General features: G+C 39.8%; 1 protein-coding gene across 14 annotated transcripts in view; it reads left to right on the top strand.

The window, feature by feature from the left end:
• Window positions 1-22,879, top strand: part of LOC104100690 (putative late blight resistance protein homolog R1A-3) — an 80,541-nt gene that overhangs the window by 50,796 nt on the left and 6,866 nt on the right. For 4 of the 14 annotated variants that reach the window (XR_011408304.1, XR_011408303.1, XM_070177062.1 and 1 more), the window contains exons 6-7: window positions 398-509; window positions 3,829-3,888. Coding sequence is in view for 5 of the 14 variants with exons in the window: in XM_070177062.1 (XP_070033163.1) it covers window positions 398-509; window positions 3,829-3,888 (172 nt within the window). In the remaining 9 variants the exon portion in view is untranslated. Of the gene's footprint in view, window positions 1-397; window positions 2,586-3,828; window positions 3,889-4,391; window positions 5,326-5,380; window positions 8,178-8,219; window positions 8,366-22,879 lie in introns of those variants that run through there. The other 10 variants (XR_011408307.1, XR_011408305.1, XM_070177060.1 and 7 more) reach the window with 9 other exon arrangements.

Raw genomic sequence — 22,879 nt, 5'->3', positions numbered from 1 at the left:
GTATCAGACGAACCTCTAGTTATGAACTAGGTGTTCCAAATCACTCCTAAACCTCACGGGATCTTTTTCAACCATACTCGCAAGTCATAAATCACCAAATGAACCTGATTGGACGTTTCACGGGAATATAAATTTTGCTAAATAGTTAATTAAAATAATTATCAAATTGTTGTGGTCAAAATAGGTATTTTCTTCTAGATCAATATGATAATTAAATTAGTCAAATAATTAAAAATAAAATGGTCTTGAATGCCCTTATTTTGAGTAGTTGTAGGTGATGTAGTTTACTTTGAAGATTTGAGGCTTCCATGCATAGAAATTTATAATGTGAGAGTTCTAGTTTTGGGTTGTATAAAGAAAAGACCCTAATATATATTACTTTTGTGACTTCATTCAGATGCTTTTGGTTATGAATCTTATGAACTTGATGATTGTCCATATTGATGATGATGATGACGACGACGATGATCATGGATATGATGAGCTCCATAACAATTCTACACTAATCGGTATCTTTATTTTTATTTGTTCTCAATGAACGGATATTGGAAACAGCCTCTACCCTCAAGGTAGGGGTAAAGTATGTGTACACATATCGTCTTCAGACTACACTTGTGGGATTATACTGGATTTGTTGTTGTTATTGTTGTTTTCAATGAACGGGTAAGGATCACAGACACAGACTAACCTCTGTTTTGCTGATCAGCCATTTAAATTTTAGTTTCTCGTCTTGTTATTTTATAAACTTAAAAGAACAAGAGCACTTGTAGATTCTGTTGAACACCCGAGCACAACTAAAATTCTAAAATTTGGACAGACCAAAACTTTTGGAAAATGCATAAGATGAAGATCGAACAAGTTATATCGAGATGGTAACAGTAACATGTAATGAGAAAAGGGAAATAATAGATTAATAATTTGAGACTGTTATAGATTGTTGATGCTAGTTCATCGTTATGTTTTTTATATGTAAATGTATATCGTTCTTTTCGAAGAGTTATGAAATTATACATCAAGATTTGCAGCTCACTTCGTGAATCAGAAATAAATCCTAGTTGAGATGTAACATAAACATTTTGCCTCACTAGGCATGAGTTTATCATGGCCTGAAGTTTCAATTATAGTTACGGATAAGGGTCTGATTTGCCCTTCTACTATCATAAATAGGCCTTATTTACCCTCCGTTTAAATTTTTTATCAAAAATATCCTTACAGTTATACATTAGGTTCATGTTTACCCTTTTCATGTTAAAATGAGTTACATTTGCCCTTCGTTATACTTTAGGATCATATTTACCCCTCTACTCTTCAAAAAGGGTTACATTTGTCATTCGTTATACTTTCTTGACATATTTATCCTTACAATTATACTTTAGGATCATATTTGCCCCTCATCCGTTAGATCGTCATGTCCCACCTTTGTTTTTCTACATGGTACCTTTGCAGTTGGAGTAGTAAGCCGCTTCATAGAAGCTCCTACCTCCACTCATTTGAAAGTCACTAGAAGAATTCTTCGTTACCTAAAAGGTACAATTGACTTTGGGTTATTTTATTCTTCTTCTAGTGATTTCAAGCTTATGAGATTTTGCGATTGTGATTATGCGGGAGATATTGATGATAGAAAAAGCACAACTGGTTTTGTGTTTTTCTTGGGTGATTCTGTTATTTCTTGGAGTTCAAAGAAACAATCCATTGTTACTATCTCGACTTGTGAGGCTGAATATATAGCAGCAACATCTTGTACATGTCATGCTATTTGACTGAGAAGATTATTGAAGGAGCTTAGTTTGCCAAAATTTAAGCTATAGAGATTTGTATTGACAACAAATCCGCACATGCACTTGCCAAGGATTCGGTGTATCATGATCGAAGTAAGCATATAGATACAAAGTGTTACTTCATCAGAGAATGCATTGCCAAGAAGGAGGTAAAACTCAAATATGTGAAGTCTCGTGATCAAGTGAATATTTTTACAAAACCTCTCAAACTTGAAGATTTTCAGAGATTGAGATAAAGACTTGGAATGAAGAAGAAAAATTAAAATTAAGGGGAAGATTTGATGGGTCCATCCCATGTGTAATATGGCCATTAATTTGGCTTCTTTTCAAGTAGGGGCCAAGTTTTCATGACATTTTTCATAATATCATATCTACTATAACAAATTTGTGGACCAAATTTTTATGACATTTTCCATAACATCATATCTACTATAATAAATTTGTGGACCAAGTTTTCATGACATTTGACATCATATCCACTATAACAAATTTGTGGACCAAGTTTTTATAACATTTGACATGACATCATATCCACTATTAGGCCAAGGATTTCTTGCTATAAATAGAAGAGCTTCTCCTCGTTTGAAAACACACCAAAACAAAGAGAAGCAATTGAAGTTAGAGAGAGTAATCCACATATTGTAGTCTGTGAGATAAATAGTGAGTGTCAGTAATATTGTAGTGAGTTATTTTAAATAAAGAGTATTATTTCTTTCAAAATTATAGTAGTCTCTTGACACTACTAAGTTGTAATATTATAATGATAATATTGCTCCGCTCGGGTATTATATTTACCTTGTTAAAAGAGTTGGTGTCGTTGTTACTCTCTTGTGTTATTATTATTTTTCGTGGATATATTTTTGGGCGAAATTATTATTTTTCCCAACATCTTTTAGTCGCGATTTATGCTAGAATTTTTTACCAAAACAAAAAAAAGCTTTAGAAACTTGTTATCTGAAATATGCTATACTTATTTGAAGAGGATGAAAATTTTGAACACGGAAGTTTAATTTCTTCATATATACTTGAGCTTTGGAGGACACGACCCAAACTCATGATACGTGTTGTCCGCTTTGGCCTAATAAACCTCACATATTTTATCCCTTGGGCTATGTCATTGTCGAGCCCAAAAGCGCGCGTACCATATGGACTTCTGTTGTGCCTTATAAAGCTCTTCATTTTGCTCTCCCATTCCGATGTGGGATTCGTCTAAGGTGACATGCGCAATCCCTCTTCAAAAGCTTACTGGGACATCATTATTATCAAATTAAAGTTGCTATACCCTTCCTAAGATGGTTTTGATATATTATACAGTGCTGCGCACATGTGAGAAAATGAGGATTTGAGACACATTTTAAGGTTTCACACACTTTCATTTCTTGGTTAAGACGACACTCCAGGGGGCAAATATTTAGGGGTACCAGACTCAGTTTTATTTGTTGTCATGTGTCATGAGTCACCTATAAAGTAAAGACGTTTAAAGAGAATCACTAATTGTATGGTAAGATAATTCAGATTCTTACGCATTTAATCAAAAGAATCGAATTCGAGAACTAAGAATAGAAAGCTTTTTGGTGGGCCAGTTGATATCTCACCACGAAAAAAAGGACAGAGAAATTTTTATTCTATTCCAGAGATTGTTTTCGAGATTTCCCACCCTTTATCATATTATATCTTCTTGACTTATAATTCACGATTTATGCTAGCATTTTTTACTTAAACAAAAAAAACTTTTGAAACTTGTAATCTGAAATATGGTATACATATTTTTTACTTAAACGATTTATGCTATGGCTATATAATCATGTCATTAGGATTAGAATAAAAAATTTAAAGTTACATTATCATTTATATATATATATATATATGAAAAAGAGTTATCACATACCTAGATTATAAATACCATTTCAGCCAGTCAGAGGTAAGCCATTTTCCTCTTGATTTTAATCTTGGTTATGTACTAATTGTTCTGTGCTTTACCCATTTGTTTGTGGATACTCATATTTGTGTTTTTATTAATTCTATTTTTCTCAAATGTATTCTGTTGCAGTGATTTTGCAGCTGGTTTCCATTTCCCAACACTCCTGTATTGCTAATCTGCCATTGAAAGGTTAGTTGCCCTTAATTACTCTTCATTTGATTAAAACTTAAGAGCAAAAGAGAACACTTGTTGTGGCTGATTAAAATTTTGGAAAATGCATTATTCTTAAAGAGAGATGCAAAAAGTTTTATCAAGATCTTAACTAGTAATAAAAAGCGGAGAAATTAGGGATTTGAGGTTTGAAGCTTTTTTTATGGTTTTTCATTTGTCAATGTATTTGTTTCTTTTATAGGCTATTGGAAAGAGCACTTAAAAAATAATTCTTCAACATTTGTAGCAGTGTTATCAAAGGCTAAAAGCGCAAAAAAGCTCTAAGGTCCATTGGGGTTTTAAGCACAAAGCGCAAATAAAGCGTGATCTTTAATGAAAAAAGGCACAACTGAAAAAAAGTAAAATATGTATATGTAGTCGAAGACTAATAATTATAAGCATGAATAACAAATATATGGATAAAGAAATTGATTTTTTTTGCGACAAAGTAAGATATCAATTGTTTAATGTCGCATTTTCAGGATTACACTCATTGGCAAGGAAAAATATGCCATAAAGCCTTGATGCGACACTAAAGCGCCCACAAAGCAAGGCAAAACACTCAACATGTTTTGAGCCTCGCTTCAGGGCTTAAGCGTGCCTTTGACAACACTGATTTGCAGTTCAAATTCTGAAACAAAATAAATCCTAACTAAAATACATCATTGACCCTAGCGATAGTACTAGTGTTAGCCTCGTGTTCCCTATTTTTAGATCGATATTATTACATGATGTTTTTCGTGCTTTGTTTTTATTTTTTCTGGCTGTTGTTACAATTTCGTTTTCCGTAGTTTGTTGTCATAATTGCTGGGATTTTTCTGTATTGAACCGAGGGTCTTCCAGAAACAGTCTCTCTACCTTCATAAAGTAGGGGTATGGACTGTGTACATACTACCCTCTCTAGACCCCATTTGTTGGAATACATTAGCTATGTTGTTGTTGTTTAATACATCATGAGCACTTTATCTTCACTAAGCATATGTATCTATGTGTGTGTGTATAGTAGTGTTGTATTTGCTTCTTCCTTGAGCATATTGAATATGAATCTTGTGTTTGGATGATAAGTGAGGCTTACTCAGTTGGTAAAAGCACCTCCATCGACCGTTAGGTCCTGGGTTCGAGTCACACTGGAGGGGAAGTGTGAAAACCGAATCTTTCATCGAAAAAATAAAAGATACAACTATTCACCCTCAAACGTATAGATATATAAAACATATGTGTTGGCTAGTTGGAGGTAGCAGGTAGCCAGGTACTGGATTGATTAGTTGAGGTATGCGCATAGTTCGTATTACCATTGTAAGAAAAGATAAACTCGTATTAAACAGCTTTTTGGCAGCTATCAAGTGGATATAATTTTTAACTTATATTTGATAGCAATTTAATCTTTTTATACAATACAACTAATACAAGAGCGTGACTGAAAGGTATGACGTTCGATTAATCAGAAGCATTGACTTCGTGGAACTTGCAGCTTTCAGGTCATAATTGGAAAACAGTAGATATGGCTTATGCTAGTGTTGCTTCTCTTATGAGAACAATGGAATCGGTCTTGACATCCAATTCGCTAATGCAATCTCTAAGAGAAGAATTTAGCGGTCTTCATGACAAAATTAGTTCCCTTGAAGTTTTTCTCAAAATTTTTGAGAAAGGCAATGTTTCTGGAGAAATGACAGACTTGGAGATACAGATAAAAGAAGTTGCAAATGCTATTGAACACACAATTCAACTGCGACTAACAGATTCTGTAATGACAGATGATGAAATGCAGAAAGAAATGGCAGATGAGAGGCTCTATGATAGCCTAAAACAAGTATCCGAGGAATCTTTGGTTCAAGACTCAAGTTTAGGAAAACATACTCCGAATGTGGAGAACATGAATATGGTGGGACGTGATGATCAAAGAAAAAAATTGCTAGAAGATCTGACTAAAGGCTTCACTAGTGAATCCAAGGTCATCCCGATTGTCGGGATGGGGGGCATTGGCAAAACAACTCTAGCAAGAGAAGTTTACAATGATGCATCCATTCGACTTCATTTCGATGTTCGTGAATGGGCTACTATATCGCAACAACACAATGTAAACGAGATCTTGCTGAGCCTTGTGCATTCTACAAAGGGTGATTCATTTTACATGGAAGGTGAGGCAGAGCTAGCAAACATGCTACAAAAGAGTTTAAAGGGTAAGAGGTACTTAATTGTATTGGATGACATGTGGAAGAGTGAAGCATGGGATGATATTAGACTATGCTTTCCAATTCAAAACAATGGGAGTCGAATATTGTTGACGACTCGTAATGCTGAAGTAGTTTGTTCTGCTGGTACAAAGAATCTTTCTTTGAAGATGGATTTCTTGAATCCAGATGAGAGTCGGAACCTTTTTAAAAGTGCGGCGTTTACAAATGAAGCATTGTCATATGAGTTTGAGATCATTGGGGAGTAAATTGTAGACAAATGTCAAAGGGTTACCACTAACTATTGTCGCGGTTGCTGGGCTTGTGTCCAAATGTAAAAGGACAATAGAAGTTTGGGGAAATGTTGCTAAAGATGTAAAATCATTTGTCACAAATGATCCCGATGAAAGATGTTTACATGTGCTCTGGTTGATGTTTAACCAAAGAATTAGATTCTCGGTCAAAGCCTATTTTTAGAAGTACTCGGGTTACTGATAATCAAGAAATTCAATATTCTCTCAGAAATAAGAAAGGAAATTAGAATAAGAAATGACAAAGTAATTAATAGAAAGCACAAGAAAGTAATTATATTCCAATAATAATCAGAATGTGTCTATACAAATGATATTTCTTTCCCTTATATAGAGGTATTCAAGTACAATGTCTTTTCCCTTTTAAGACCGAGTCATTATGAGCATTAATGACATTAATGAAACGTTATAATTAATAATCGTAACTGTTAGTGAAGATTCTGTAACTTTTGTAATCATCCACGCTCATTAATTGAAGATCCATGAATCTGCCCTTTTTACTGTCTTGGTTCATTCCAACAGTGCCTCTTCATATAAGTTAAAGAGATTCGAGCAACCATTTTTTTTCACCTCGTGGGTGATTTGTTCGTATCTGCTGTGACTCGTGTCTCTTTTAGTGCTCCTCTCCAGCTGTCGCTTTTCTAGTGATCCACGTGCCTTGCCATGTCAACCACATAATTAACTCCACATGTAACATTTATTTTTACCAATACAGATAGTCCCCCCACTTACCAATTATTCAGCAATTGAATATTTAGAAAGTGGATCACATTTATGGCGGGAATTTTTTGCCGCCGTTTCTCACGTACCATTGCATCTTCCTCTGAACCAATGCGTCGTATGTCACTATCATTTAATGCATGCAACACGTGGCAGTCATCGATTGGTTCTGCAACTCTTCAGCGGATTTTAGGGCATTTTTGTGGCTGCATCAGTCATGAAGTGACTGTTTTCATAATGACGTTTACATCTTTACCCTCTTTACATGACGGTTGCTTCTGCATATAAATACATCCTTTGCCTTTGCTTTTACGAAAAACTTTCTTCAGTGTTCTTTATTCACAACTTACTTTTGTTCTTCATTACGTACTATTTCCCCATATAACTATGTCTTCTTCAAATCTTGATCCTCGAAAAGTCGTCATAGTAGATGAACTTCCCCCTTCTTCCGCTCCTATCAGGAGTAGGAGAGGTGGTAGGTTACGTAGTTTAGGGTCAGTGTCTGTACGTGGTTCTCCTTCTCAACCCAGTACTACTCCTCCATCATCTTCTAGAACTAGGTCTTCTTCTTCACATAGATCTTCCGCTAGAAGTAGAGATTCTAGTGAACCGCTTCGTGAACCTACTGTCGACGAGATTATTCCCGCCGAACTTTCCTTTGTCACTGATAGAGAATTAATTAAAAATCAGATCACTTTCATGACTTCTCACAATCGTGTTGATGTTTACCCTTCCTAGATTATTGAGGGTTTAGTTTCTATTGTGCGGAGAGATTGCTATTGGAAATTTGACTTCCCGATTCTGGCCCCCATGAAAATCAAAGGATCACTTCCTTTAAAGCTGGTTTTTCTTTTGTGTATACGTATCTTTTCACATTAGGTTTTAAGCCACCTATTAATCCAGTTATCATTGAGTTTTATCGTTTCTTCGATGTGTGTTTAGGACAGATTGGTCCTATTGTATGGAGGGTTATGGCATGCCTTAGATACTTGTCAATTTTGGCTTTTTTACCCTTCACCTTTTATCATATGATTCATCTTTACTCTCCCAAATTATTTCGTCATGGGATTTTTACTCTCGTGGCGAGGAGTAAGAGGGTTTTGTTTAGATCTGAAGACGACAAAGATCATGGCTGGTATACCTGATTTGTTGCTGCTCCTACAAGTGGGTTAGTAGGTGAAGAGAACATGCCCTTCCCTGAGAAGTGGAACTTTGCACGTAAGTCTTTCTTTCAATCTTTTATTTCTCTTCTTTTTTGTGAAGAACTTGTAATCTCGTAACTGTTTTACTTTTCTTTTTTAGCAACCATGGGAACTGTTGAGGAGATTCCTGATCTCCGTGGTTGGGTAGAGAAATTGTTAACTGTTGCTCCTATGGAATAAAGGTCCTGGAAATACCTTTCAAACAGATTTGGATGGAAAGTTAAGACTCATGGTAACTTTCTCTTTCACTTTCTTCCTTACTTCCATGTTTATTTTGGAACTTATTAACCCATTTCTTTGTTAGGGTTTCCCATTCGAGGTGTGAGTGTTGCTTCAATCACTGCTTCGAGGCTCTCTCTATCAAAGGCTCAAGAGATAATCTTGAGTTCTTCGTCAAAAAGAAAAGCTGATAGACCACATAACTCTGAGGATGAAGAAGAATGGGATGAAGGCTCGTTGGTTCGTAAGACACGGGCTAGGAGACGAGTCATTTCAGATGACGAAGCTACTCCCCCTCCTAGTTATGTTCCCATGTCCGAGCCTGAAGATGCTACCTTAGTGACATCTGATGAAGAGACGCCTACTGCACCCCGTGACTCTACCTAACAACTCATTTTTCGTGGGTTTGATGAAGAAAGCTTTTGCTTTATATATGAGGAAACGCCTCTTGCCACTTTTCATGCCTCTGGTCCGATTGAACCTCAGTTACCCATTCCTGCTGCTGCTGCCACTATTCTACCCGTGGTTATTTTGACTTCCTCGACTTCCCCTACTGTTACAACTTCCCATGTTGAAGTTGGTTCCTCCAGTAATAGTAGGGCAATGAAACAAGTTACCATCGGGATTCCTGAAGATGGTAATCTTTTGAAGAAATCTGGCCAAGCTGATGTATGGCTGAAACCACTGATTGGCCTAGTTGAGAAGTCAAAACTGGAAAGTCACAGCTTTCTAATGTGGATGAATGATATTGTGCATTCGTCTTTAAAGGTACAAACCTTGTGTTTTTATTTTACGTGATTTATCTTTTACTGGTATCACATTCCTCTTTTTATTGCGTAGATCAATCTCATCGGAACGGAGACGATGAAAAGGATCGTCCACACAGAGCAGTTGATGAATGATTATCACACTGAGGCGGATAACTGGAAAGAACAGTTCGAGGGGCTTCAACTTGAGATGGAGGTTTTAGAGGAAGAAAAGTGCACCTTAGAGCAGCAAGTAAAAGTTATGGTAGCAGAACTAGCGGATGAGAAAGTGTCACGACCCGAAATTTCCCACCGACGGGACCGTGATGCCGCCTAACATTTCACTTGCTAGGCAAGCCAACTTAAAAAAAATCGTTAAACCAATTCCTTATTTCCATTCAGTAAATAGCAATAATTAACTAAGATGAAATATAATAAGTGCGGAATATCATAAAACTATATTAATTACTACCACCCGGATCTGGAGTTAGAATTCACGAGCATTCTAGAATTTGCTACAAGTAATAGTCTTAAAGATATATAACTGTCTGAATGAAGGAAAACAGTAGGACATAAAATATAGACGGGGAGTTCAAGGTCTGTGTACGCCGACAGATCTACCTTTAGTCTCCGGACAGCGGACTAGTAGCACATCTCGATCATCCTGAGCCGGTATCAAAATCTGCACAGAAAGTGCAGAGTGCAGCATCAGTACAACCGACCCCATGTACTGGTAAGTGTCGAGGCTAACCTTGGCGAAGTAGTGACGAGGCTAGGACAAGACACCTACATATAATATGAACAATATAATCCTGCTAGTGGCACCAACAGTAAATAAAGAAATAACATGGAAATAATGGGAAAGGAACATACAGTGGGGGAATATAACATAAAGAGAGAGAAAAATGAAAAGACAGAATTAAATCCGAAAATCCTTAAACGAATTGAGCAATTAAAACAACAAGAAAAACTGCACGGCATCACCCTTCGTGCTTTTACTCTTAACCTCACCAAATAATAAATAAGACTGCACGTCATCACCCTTCGTGCTTTTGCTCTCTTCCTCACAATATAAATAAGACTGCACGACATCACCCTTCGTGCTTTTACTCTCTTCCTCACAATATAAATAATTCATGCATGACATCACCTTTCGTGCTTTACACTCTTCCTCACAATATAAATAAATCATGCACGACATTACCCTTCGTGCTTTACACTCTTCCTCACAATTCACAGAATCAATAACAACGGATAAAGAGAGGTTTCACAAAGAAATCAATATTTCATCAATGATTACTTTCACAATTTAACATCTCAACCTCGAATCAATATTCACAATTTTATCAACCTTGGTGGAACCGGATACGAGTCTCCCAACATTTCAACAACAATAATAAGTATGGATAACAAGATTTAAGACTACAAATTTGTAAGAATGGAATTTCACTCGCATGCTACGACTCGACTACAATGCATAGATGCTTGTCATCTCAATTATACATCGTATTCAACAACAAAACACGTAGCAAATAATCACACAATACCTATTCCCTCAAGCCAAAGTTAGACATGCCACTTACCTTGCTCCGAAGGCCACTTAATTCTCAATCACAGCTTTTCCTTTGGATTTCACCTCCAAACCACTCGTATCTATTCAAAAATGACTCAATAATATCAAATATTGCTAAAGGAATCAATTATTTTCATAAATTAAATTTTCTAAATTTTTCTCCAAAAAGTCGAAAAATCGACCCTGGGCCCGCTTGGTCAAAACTCGAGGTTTGGACCAAAATCCTTTTACCCATTCATCCGCAAACCTGAATATATAATTAGTTTTGGAATCCGACCTCAAATTGGGGTCTAAATTCTCAAATTCCCGAAATCCCTAGTTTCTATCCTAACCCCTAATTCTATCATGAAAACTCTTGAGTTTTGGTTGAAAATTCAAGAAATGTAATGGGTAATTGAAAGAAAATGGTTTAGAATCACTTACCAACAATTTGGAGAAGAAATGGCTCTTGCAAAATCGCCTTTCACCGTTTGGATTTTGAGAAAATGAATTTTTGGCTAAAATTCCGTTTTTAGATTCTGTTAAGTGCTGGGCGACAGTGTTCATCGCGTTCGCGAGAGCACTGTCGCATTCGCGAAGGGCACTGGCTGCCAAGCCTACGTGTTCATGAGACCCAGCCCGCGTTTGCAATGGTTACTCCCCCTGGCCTTCGCATTCGCAAGACCCAGCTCGCGTTCGCGATGAAGGAACGGTTGACTCCCCCTCCCCAATGCCTAACACTACGCGTACGTGATGGGCTTGTCGCGTTCGTGAAGTGTGACGCCCCCATCGCTTCGCATTCACGACCAATCCTTGGCGTTCGCGAAGAATAAATCTTCAGCAGCCCAATTTACTCTTCGCGAACGCGAAGAAGGACATGCTAGAACACCTGCTGCAGCAAAATACCAGATTTTCAAAGTCCAAAATATCCCGTGGCCTATCCGAAACTCACCCGAGCCCTCGGGGCTCCAAACCAAACATGCACACAAGTCTAAAAATATCATACGAACTTGCTCGCACAATCAAATCGCCAATATAACACATAGAACTATGAATTTAGCACAAAATCAAATGAAATTCTCAAGAACACTTTTAAAAATTTCTATTTTCTCAACTAGACGTCCGAATCACGTCAAATCAACTCCGTTTCTTACCAAATTTCTCAGACAAGTCTTAAATATCATAATGAACCTGTACCGGGCTCCGGAACCAGAATACGGACCCGGCACTAACAATGCCAAACACCAATCAATTCTTAAAAATAATTAATTTTTCAGACTTTTAATTTTCATAAAAAATTCATAACTTGAGCTAGGGACCTCCGAATTCGATTCCGGGCATACGCCCATGTCCCATAATTTGATACGGATGCACCGGGACCGTCAAAACACGGATCTAGACCCGTTTACCAAAACTATTGATCAAAGTTAACTAAAATCAACTTTTAAGGCATAAATTCTTATTTTCAGCAATTTTCAACGTAAAAGCTTTCCAGAAACCTGCCCGGACTGCACACGTAAATCGAGGAGGGTAAAAATGAGATTTGTAAGGCTTAAGAGCACAGATTCGAGTTCTAAAGCATAAGATGACCTTTTGGGTCATCACATTCTCCACTTCTAAAACAACCGTTCGTCCTCGAACGGACATAGAAAAGTGCCTGGGCTGGTGAAAAGGTGGGGATATCTACTCCGCATATCGGACTCGGACTCCCAAGTAGCTGCCTTAATAGGCTGACCTCTCCACTGCACTCAAACTGAAGGGTAACTCTTTGATCTCAACTGGCAAACTTACCGGGCTTGAATTGCCACCGACTCCTCCTCATAAGTCAAATCCTTGTCCAACTGGACAAAGCTGAAATCTAACACATGGGACGGATCGCCGTGATTTTTTTGAAGCATGGACATATGGAATACCGGATGAACAACTGCTAAACTAGGTGGCAATGCAAGCTTGTAAGCCACGTCTCCCACTCTCTCCAGAATCTCAAAAGATCCGATATACCTAGGGGTCAACTTGCCCTTCTTTACGAGCCTCATTACACCCTTTATGGGTGATAACCGAAGTAACACTCTCTCTCGGACCATGAATGCAACATCACGAACTCTACGGTCGGCATAACTCTTCTGCCTGGAGAAGTTGATCCTGAATAATCTTGACCTTATCCAAGGCATCATGTACTAAGTCTGTGCCTAACAACTGAGCCTCTCCCAGCTCGAACCACCCAACTGGCGACCGACACTGCCTACCATATGACGCCTCATAGGGAGCCATTTGAATGCTCGACCGGTAGCTGTTGTTGTAGGCGAACTCTGCAAGGGACAAAAATTGATCCCATGATCCTCTAAAGTCTATAACACGAGCGCGGAGCATATCCTCCAAGATCTGAATAGTACGTTCAGACTACCCATCCGTCTGAGGATGGAATGTTGTGCTCAACTCAACCTGCGTACCCAACTCACACGGTACTGCCCTTCAAGAGTGCGAGGTAAACTGCGTACCTCGATCAGAAATGATAGACACTGGCACACCGTGAAGATGGACGATCTCCCGAATATAAATCCCAGCTAACCGCTCCGAGGAATAGGTAACTATCACAGGAATGAAATGCGCCGACTTAGTCAGCCTGTCCACAATAACCCAAACTGCATCAAACTTCCTCTGGGTCCGTGGGAGTCCAACAACAAAATCCATAGTGATATGCTCCCACTTCCACACAGGAATATCTAACCTCTGAAGTAAACCACCAGGTATCTGATGCTCACACTTTACATGCTGGCAATTTAGGCACCGAGCTACATAGGCAACTATGTCCTTCTTCAATCGCCTCCCCAATAATGCTGCCTCAAGTCCTGATACATCTTGGTGGCGCCCAGATGAATAGAATACCAGAAACTGTGGGACTCCTCAAGGATCAACTCACGAAGTCCATCCACATTAGGCATACAAATACGACCCTGCATCCTCAAAACTTCGTTATCTCCAATAGTAACCTGCTTGGCACCACCGTGCCGCATTGTGTCTCTAAGGACAAGTAAATGCGGATCGTCATCCTGCCGATCTCTGATGCGCTCAAACAAAGAAGACCGAGCGACTGTACAAGCTAGAACACAGTTGGACTCAGAAACATCTAACCTCACGAACTGGTTGGCCAAGGCCTGAACATCCAATGCAAGCGGTCTCTCACCAACTGGAATATATGCAAGGCTACCCATACTGACTGACTTTCTACTCAAGGCGTCGGCCACCACGTTGGCCTTCCTGAGATGATACAATGTGGTGATATCATAGTCTTTCAATAGCTCCAGCCACCTCCTCTGCCTCAAATTGAGTTCCTTCTGCTTGAACAAATACTGCAAGCTCCGATGATCAGTGAATACCTCACATGGCACTCTGTAAAGGTAGTGCCTCCAAATCTTCAGCGCGTGAACAATGGCTGCAGCTCTAGATCATGAACAGGGTAATTCTTCTCGTGAACCTTCAGCTGCCGTGAAGCATATGCAATAACCTTGCCACCCTGCATCAATACCGCACCTAGAACAATACGAGATGCGTCACAATATACTGTATAAGATCTTGAATCTGTGGGTAACACCAATACCGGTGCCGTAGTCAAAGATGTCTTGAGCTTCTGAAAGCTCGCTTCACACTCGTCTGACCACCTGAACGGGGCACCCTTCTGGGTCAATCTGGTCAACGGGGCTGCTATGGATGAAAACCCCTCCACAAATCGACGGTAATAGCCCGCCAAACCCAGGAAACTACGGATCTCTGTAGCTGATATGGGTCTAGGCCATTCTGTACTGCCTCAATCTTCTTAGGATCCACCTGAATACCCTGTGCTGATACAACATGACCCAAGAAAGCAACTGAACTCAACCAAAACTCGCATTTTGAGAACTTAGCATATAACTGGCTATCTTTTAGTGTATGAAGAACGATCTGAAGGTGCTGTTCATGCTCCTCTCGACTATGGAAGTAGATCAAGATATCATCAATAAACACAACCACAAAGGAATCCAAGTAGGGTTTGAACACCTGGTTCATCAAATCCATGAATGCTGCTGGGGCATTTGTCAGCCCAAATGACATCACTAGAAACTCATAATGACCATATCGAGTCTGAAAAGCTGTCTTAGGCACATCGGATGCCCTAATCCTCAACTGATGGTAGCCATATCTCAAATCAATCTTTGAAAACACCTTGGCACACTGAAGCTGATCAAATAAATTATCAATCCTCGGCAATGGATACTTGTTCTTGATGGTGACTTTGTTCAACTGCCAATAATCTATACACAACCTCATCGATCCATCTTTCTTCTTCACAAACAACACAGGTGTACCCCAGGGCGAGACACTAGGTCTAACGAAGCCCTTATCAAGAAAATCTTGCAACTGCTCCTTCAATTCTTTCAACTCTGGAGGGGCCATGCGATATGGCGGAATGGAAATAGGCTGAGTGCCCGGAGCCAAATCAATGCAGAAATCAATATCCCTGTCAGGTGGCATCCCCGACAGGTCTGCAGGAAACACCTCTGGAAAATCACAAATAACCGGTACCGAATCTATGGAGGGAACCTCCGCACTAGGATTGTAGACATAAGCCAAGTAAGCTAGATGCCCCTTCTCGACCATATGCCGAGCCTTCACATAAAAGATAACCCTGCTGGCAGAATGGCTAAGATTTCCTCTCCATTCTAATCGAGGCAACCCCTGCAAGGCTAAGGTCACTATGTTGGAGTCACAATCTAATATAGCATGATAAGGTGACAGCCAATCCATACCCAGTATGACATCAAAATCAACCATGTCGAGAAGTAGGAGATCTACACGAGTCTCAAAACTCCCAATGGTGACCACACACGAAGGATAAACACGATCTACAACAATAGCATCTCCCACTGGTGTAGACACATACACAAGAGCACTTAAAGAATCACAGGGCACAACCAAATAGGAAGCAAAATAGGATGACACATAGGAGTAAGTAGATCCTGGATCAAATAGAACTGAAGCATCTCTACTGCAAACTGTAACAGTACATGTGATAACATCGTCAGATGACTCAGCCTCAGGCCTGACTGGGAAAGCATAAAACTGGGGTTGGGGCCCACCACCCTGAACTACGTCCCTAGGGCGGCCTCTAGCTGGCTGGTCTACACCTCTAACGGCCTGACCTCCACCTCTAACAGTTTGGCCCCTGCCTCTGGCTTCCTGACCCCTACCTCTGGCTGGCTGAGCAGGTGGTGCAGCAACTGATGCCGGAATCACGACACGAGAACTCTGGTGCTGTGAGCTGCCTGTTGCCCGAGGGCAAAATCTAGCAATGTGCCTTGGATCACCACAAGTATAACATAACTTCGACTGTTGTGACTGCTAACCCTGAAACTGACCCTGTCGACCTGAATAACTACCCTGATAACTCTGGAGTGGAGGTGCACTAATAGGAGCTGGTGGTGTACTGTAGGCTAGCTGGTCGGAATAATGCATCTGAGGGCCACGACCACTTGAGGCATCGTGGGATGCTTGGAGCGCTGAATGAAATGGCCTGGAAGGATGGCCAAAAGTACTCCTACCTCTAGTCGAGGCACCGCTGAACTCACCGGAATGAGGAGGTCTCTTGTCAGACCCCTGACCTCCCTGACTAAGAACCAGTTCGACTCGTCTGGCAACATTAGCAGCCGCCTGAAAAAAAATCTCACTCCTAGTCTCCTTAGCCATCTACAATCTGCTAGGCTGAGCTAGTCCATCAATAAACCTCCTCACCCTCTCTCTCTCTCGGTGGGAAGTAGAAGAATAGCATGACGGGCCAAATCCACAAAACGGGTCTCATACTGAGTAACAATCATACTGCCCTGCTGGAGATGCTCAAACTGACGGCGACGCTCCTCTCTCAATGTGATAGGCAAAAACTTCTCTATGAAGAGCTGAGAGAATTGGTCCCAAGTAAGAGCAGGCGACCCAGCTGGTCTGGTCAACAAGTAATCTCTCCATCATTTCTTGGCGGAACCAGTCATCTGAAATGCAGCAAAATCGACCCCATTGGTCTCCACTATACCCATGTTTCGTAGAACCTCGTGACAGCTGTCAAGATACTCCTGGGGATCCTCTGAAGGAGCACAACTGAAGTGAATAGGAAAGAGCTTGATAAACCTGTCCAATCTCCATAAAGCCTCAGAAGACATAGCTGGCCCATCTCCGACCTGTGTCGCAATAACCAGATGAACTAATCTGACTGATTGAGCTGCTGGAGCCTGATACTGGGAGCTATCTGCTCCGGAGCGGGAGTGGTAGGAGTCTGGGCTCCTCCTCCACCCTGAGAGTCTGCTGGAGCCATGGGAAATGCGCCAGCCTGGGCCACACTCTCTATAAGGCCCACCAAACGGACCAAAGCGTCCTGAAGTACTGGGGTAGCAATGAATCCCTCCGGAACCTGAGCTGGTTCGACAGGAATAGTCTTGGCTGGAACCTCCTCATCAAGCTCTATCTGAGGCTCCACTGTTGGGGCTGCTGCTCGGGCTCTAGGTTGAGCCCTGCCCCTGCCTCGGCCTCTAGCACGGCCTCGGCCTCGACCTCTGCCCCGCGTAGGAGCTGCCACTGGAGGCTCTGGCTGCTGCTCAGCTGATGAAGCGGTATGTGTTCACTCCATCTGCGAGAGAATAAGAGTAGAAGAGTTCAATCAGTATTGAGAAAGCAAAATCGCATGACAAAGAAGAATAGAAGGGAAACTTGTTCCTAAACTTCATAGCCTCTGGAGGATAAGCTTAGACGTCTCCGTACCGATCCTCCAGACTCTACTAAGCTTGCGCGTGAATCGTGAGACCTAGGCAACCTAGTGCTTTGATACCAACTGTCGCGACCCGAAATTTACCACCGATGGGACCGTGATGGCGCCTAACATTTCACTTGCTAGGCAAGCCCACTTAAAAAAATCGTTAAACCAATTCCTTATTTCCATTCAATAAATAACAATAATTAACTAAGATAAAATATAATAAGTGCGAAATATCATAAAATTATATTAAATACTACCACCCGGATCTGGAATCACAATTCACGAGCATTCTAGAATTTACTACAAGTAATAGTCTGAAAGAAATATAACTGTCTGAATGAAGGAAAATAGTAGGACATAAAATATAGACGGGCACTTCAAGGTCTGTGTACGCCGACAGATCTACCTTGAGTCTCCGGACAGCGGACCAGTAGCAAATCTCGATCAACCTGAACCGGTATCAAAATCTGCACAGAAAGTGCAGAGTGCAGCATCAGTATAACCGACCCCATGTACTGGTAAGTGTCGAGGCTAACCTCGTCAAAGTAGTGACGAGGCTAGGACAAGACACCCACATATAACATGAACAATATAATCATGTTAGTGGCACAAACAATAAATAAAGAAATAACATGGAAATAATGGGAAGGGAACATACAGTGGGGGAATACAACATAAAGAGAGAGAATAATGAAAAGACAAAATTAAATCCGAAAATCCTTAAACAAATTGAGCAATTAAAACAGCAAGAAAAACTGCACGGCATCACCCTTCGTGCTTTTACTCTTAACCTCACCAAATAATAAATAAGACTGCACGTCATCACCCTTCGTGCTTTTACTCTCTTCCTCACAATATAAATAATTCATGCACGACATCACCCTTCGTACTTTATACTCTTTCTCACAATATAAATAAATCATGCACGGCATCACCCTTCGTGCTTTACACTCTTCCTCACAATTCACAGAATCAATAACAACGGATAGAGAGAGGTTTCACAAAGAAATCAATATTTCATCAATAATTACTTTCACAATTTAACATCTAACCTCGAATAAATATTCACAATTTTATCAACCTTGGTGGAACCGGATACGAGTCTCCCAACATTTCAACAACAACAATAAGCATGGATAACAAGATTTAAGACTACAAATTTGCAAGAATGGAATTTCACTCGCATGCTATGAGTCGACTACAACGCATAGATGCTCGTCACCTCAACTATACATCGTATTTAACAACAAAACACGTAGCAAATACTCACACAATACCTATTCCCTCAAGCCAAAGTTAGACACGACACTTACCTTGCTCCGAAGGCCACTTAATTCTCAATCACAGCTTTTCCTTTGGAATTCACCTCCAAACAACTCGTATCTACTCAAAAATGACTCAATAATATCAAATATTGCTAAAGGAATCAATTATATTTCATAAATTAAATTTCCCAAATTTTCTTCCAAAAAGTCGAAAAATCGACCCCGGGCCTGCTTGGTCAAAACTCGAGGTTTGGACCAAAATCCTTTTACCCATTCACCCTCGAGCCCGAATATATAATTAGTTTTGGAATCCGACCTCAAATTGGGGTCTAAATCCTCAAATTTTTGAAATCTCTAGTTTCTACCCTAACCCCTAATTCTACCATGAAAACTCTTGATTTTTGGTTGAAAATTCAAGAAATGTAATGGTTAATTGAAACAAAATAGTTTAGAATAACTTACCAACAATTTGTGGAAGAAATGGCTCTTGAAAAATCGCCTTTCACCGTTTAGTTTTTGAGAAAATGAATTTTTGGCTAAAATCCCGTTTTTGGATTCTGTTAAGTACTGGGCGACAGTGTTCATCGCATTCGCGAGAGCACTGTCGTGTTCGCGAAGGGTACTGGCTGCCAAGCCTATGCGTTCGCGAGACGCAGATCGCGTTCGTGATGGTTACTCCCCCTAGCATTTGCGTTCGTGAGACCCAGCTCGCGTTCGCGATGAAGGAACGACTGACTCCCTCTCCCCAATGCCTAACACTACGCGTTCGCGATGGGCTTGTCGCATTCGCGAAGGGTGTCGCCCCCATCGCTTCATGTTAGTGACCAAGCCTTGGCGTTCGCGAAGAAGAAATCTTCAGCTGCCCAGTTTACTCTTCGCGTTCGCGAGAGTACCTTCGGGAACGCGAAGAAGGACATGCCAGAACACCTGCTGCAGCAAAATACCAGATTTCCAAAGTCCAAAACATCCCGTGGCCTATCCGAAACTCACCCGAGACCTCGGGGCTCCAAACCAAATTTGCACACAAGTCTAAAAATATCATACGAACTTGCTCGCACGATCCAATCACCAAAATAACACCTAGAACTATGAATTTAGCACCAAATCAAATGAAATTCTCAAGAACACTTTTAAAAATTTCTATTTTCTCAGCTGGACGTCTGAATCACGTCAAATCAACTCCGTTTCTCACCAAATTTCACAGACAAGTCTTAAATATCATAATGAACCTGTACCGAGCTCCAGAACCAGAATACGGACCCGGCACTAACAATGCCAAACATCAATCAGTTCTTAAAAATAATTAATTTTTCAGACTTTTAATTTTTATCATAAATTCATAACTTGAGCTAGGGACCTCCGAATTTGATTCCGGGAATACGCCCATGTCCCATAATTCGATACGGATCCATCGGGATCGTAAAAATATGGATCCGGGCCCGTTTACCAAAAATATTTACCGAAGTCAACTAAAATCAACTTTTAAGGTATAAATTCTTATTTTCATTAATTTTCAACGTAAAAGCTTTCCGAAAACTTGCACGGACTATGAACGCAAATTGAGGAGGGTAAAAATGAGATTTTTAAGGCTTAAGAGCGTAGATTCGAGTTCTAAAGCATAATATGACCTTTTGGGTCATCACAGAAAGCCTCATCCAATCAGGCGGGCAAAGACAAGAATCTTCTCGAGTCTTCATTTGCTAAGCAGCTTTCCAAGGCTTCTAAAGAAATTAGGAGCTTAAAGGATTTGCTAAACCAAAAAGAAGCTTACTCTGGGGAGCTTGTTCAAATGCTCACGCAAACTCAAGAAGATCTTCGTGTATCCTCAGACAAGGTTTAGTATTTAGAGAGATCTCTTGCCCCCATACAGGTTTCTTAAGATGCTTCCTTGAATGAGAAGGATGAATTAAGAGCTGAGGTTGAGCAGTAGAAAAAGGATTATGAGGCCCTTGAAGATAAATCCGTTGTTGATGTTAGCTTGACTTTTTTGAACACTCACCTCGAAACGTTAATGGAAATAAGCTGGGAAGGCTTTGACTTAGATGCTGAGATTGCAAAGACTAGAGAGACGATTGAAAAGGCCCAGCAGAGTCAAAGAATTTCTTCACCTGATGTTGGCATTCCCGAGGGTGATAAAATCGCTCCTGGTGAGGTTATTGTTCAACCTTCTCCTGCTCAAGTTGCTCTTCCTTCTGGTGATGATGCCACTCTTCATCCTACATGTTCAGATTCTTCCCCACAGTGAAAGTTAAAAAGTTTGAAATGTTTCTTTGTTTTTTTATTGGTGGAACATTTGGAGATTTACCCCTGGTCCCATTTGGGGTTAATATTTTGGAAAATCTTACCCCTAGTCCGTTTTGGGGTTTTTTGTATAAGATAATTAGGTTGGAACTAAGTCCATACTTAGTTTTAACCAAGTTATTATAATATCATCTTCTAAGTCTTTGTTCAACTTCTATGATATTTTATTCCGAGTTTCTTTACTACTCTTTTGTTATGCATTAAAATGCTTCAATACTTAGTGACTTTTTGAAAAAAGTACGATTTATAAAAGAGGGCCCTTTTATAAACGACACTTAATGAAGAAGACGTCTCAACTTCATAATTGTGTAAACATACAAAAGAAGAAATAGGAACACATATGTTTCTTTGAATAACTTTGAGGAAGTTTTGTATCTTTCGAACTGTCAAATAGTATAATACCTTACATGTATTCAAGTATCATCTATAACTCTTTTGTAACAATTTTCTTTACAACAGATTTTACAAAATTCAAGGGTATATCTTGCAACCCATGACTAAATATTGCCATTCGTAAGATTTTGAAATTTACATCCACGAGTATATTCTTCATAGGTTTTTGAATCAGGCTTGCATTTTTGGCTCTTGACTTTGCTCTTAACTATCGATTTGTTGGGTAGACCATAGTCCCCCAAGTGTTTGAGCTTTGAAGTATGAAATCTCGAGCACTTGATTATTCCTTCCATGTGGTTCATTTCCTGAAAAGGAAAAATATACGAGACTCTGAGGTATATATAATTTAGACGATGACTGCTTCACCCTTTATATTTCCATCATAAAGGTTGCAACCTTAGACCGGGAATAATGTTGCTTCCGTGTGTCTTTCAGGTCTAATATCATCATTTGGTATGGGCTAGATTTTTGCATCTAAAATTGTTAGTATAATTTTAACTGTATAAAACAAAATTCGTAATTGAACGATACCTGACCGTGGGTATTTCTTTTGCTCAGATATAGTATTTCTTTAAATGAACAACATTCCAACTCGAGGGTAAAACCTTGCCATCCATGGTTTCTAACTCGTAGGCACCTTTTCCAGTGATACCTTCTTCCCAATTTGGATTTAACTTTCCTGCTACGGTTGTTTTCATTGATTGGAAAACCTTTTTAAGAACGAAATCCCCAATTTTAAAGTACCTGAGGTGAGCATTTCTGTTGTAGTATCGTTCTATGATTTGCTTTTGTGCTGCCATCCGTATTAAAGCTGCTTCTCTTCTTTGTTCGAGTAAGTCCAAGTTTGTTCTTAATTCCTCATCGTTCGAATCTTCCGTTGCCAATGTGAATCTTGTGCTTGGTTTTCCTATTTCAACTGGGATTAAAGCTTCTGAACCATACACAAGCGAAAATGGAGTTTCTCCCGTGGCTGTTTTTGCTGTGGTTCTATAAGCCCATAATACTCATGGTAATTCTTTAGGCCAATTCCCTTTTGATTTGTCTAGTCTCCTATTCAATTTATTGATGATAATCTTATTTGTTGATTCATCTTGTCCATTTGCCATGGGATGGTAAGGTGAAAAGGTTATTCATTTGATTTGCCAACTTTGAAAGAACTCCGTGATTTTCGAGCCTATAAATTGTGGGCCATTATCACATACGATTTCTTTTGGAACTCCAAACCGGCATATAATTTCCTTTATCTTGTGGTAAAGGCCCTACTATATCCATTCCCCATTTCATAAATGGCCATGGGGAAATAACTGTATGTAAT

This window comes from Nicotiana tomentosiformis, chromosome 6, assembly GCF_000390325.3.
Source record: "Nicotiana tomentosiformis chromosome 6, ASM39032v3, whole genome shotgun sequence".
NCBI lineage: Eukaryota > Viridiplantae > Streptophyta > Magnoliopsida > Solanales > Solanaceae > Nicotiana > Nicotiana tomentosiformis.
This window is presented reverse-complemented; position numbering and strand designations above follow the sequence as displayed.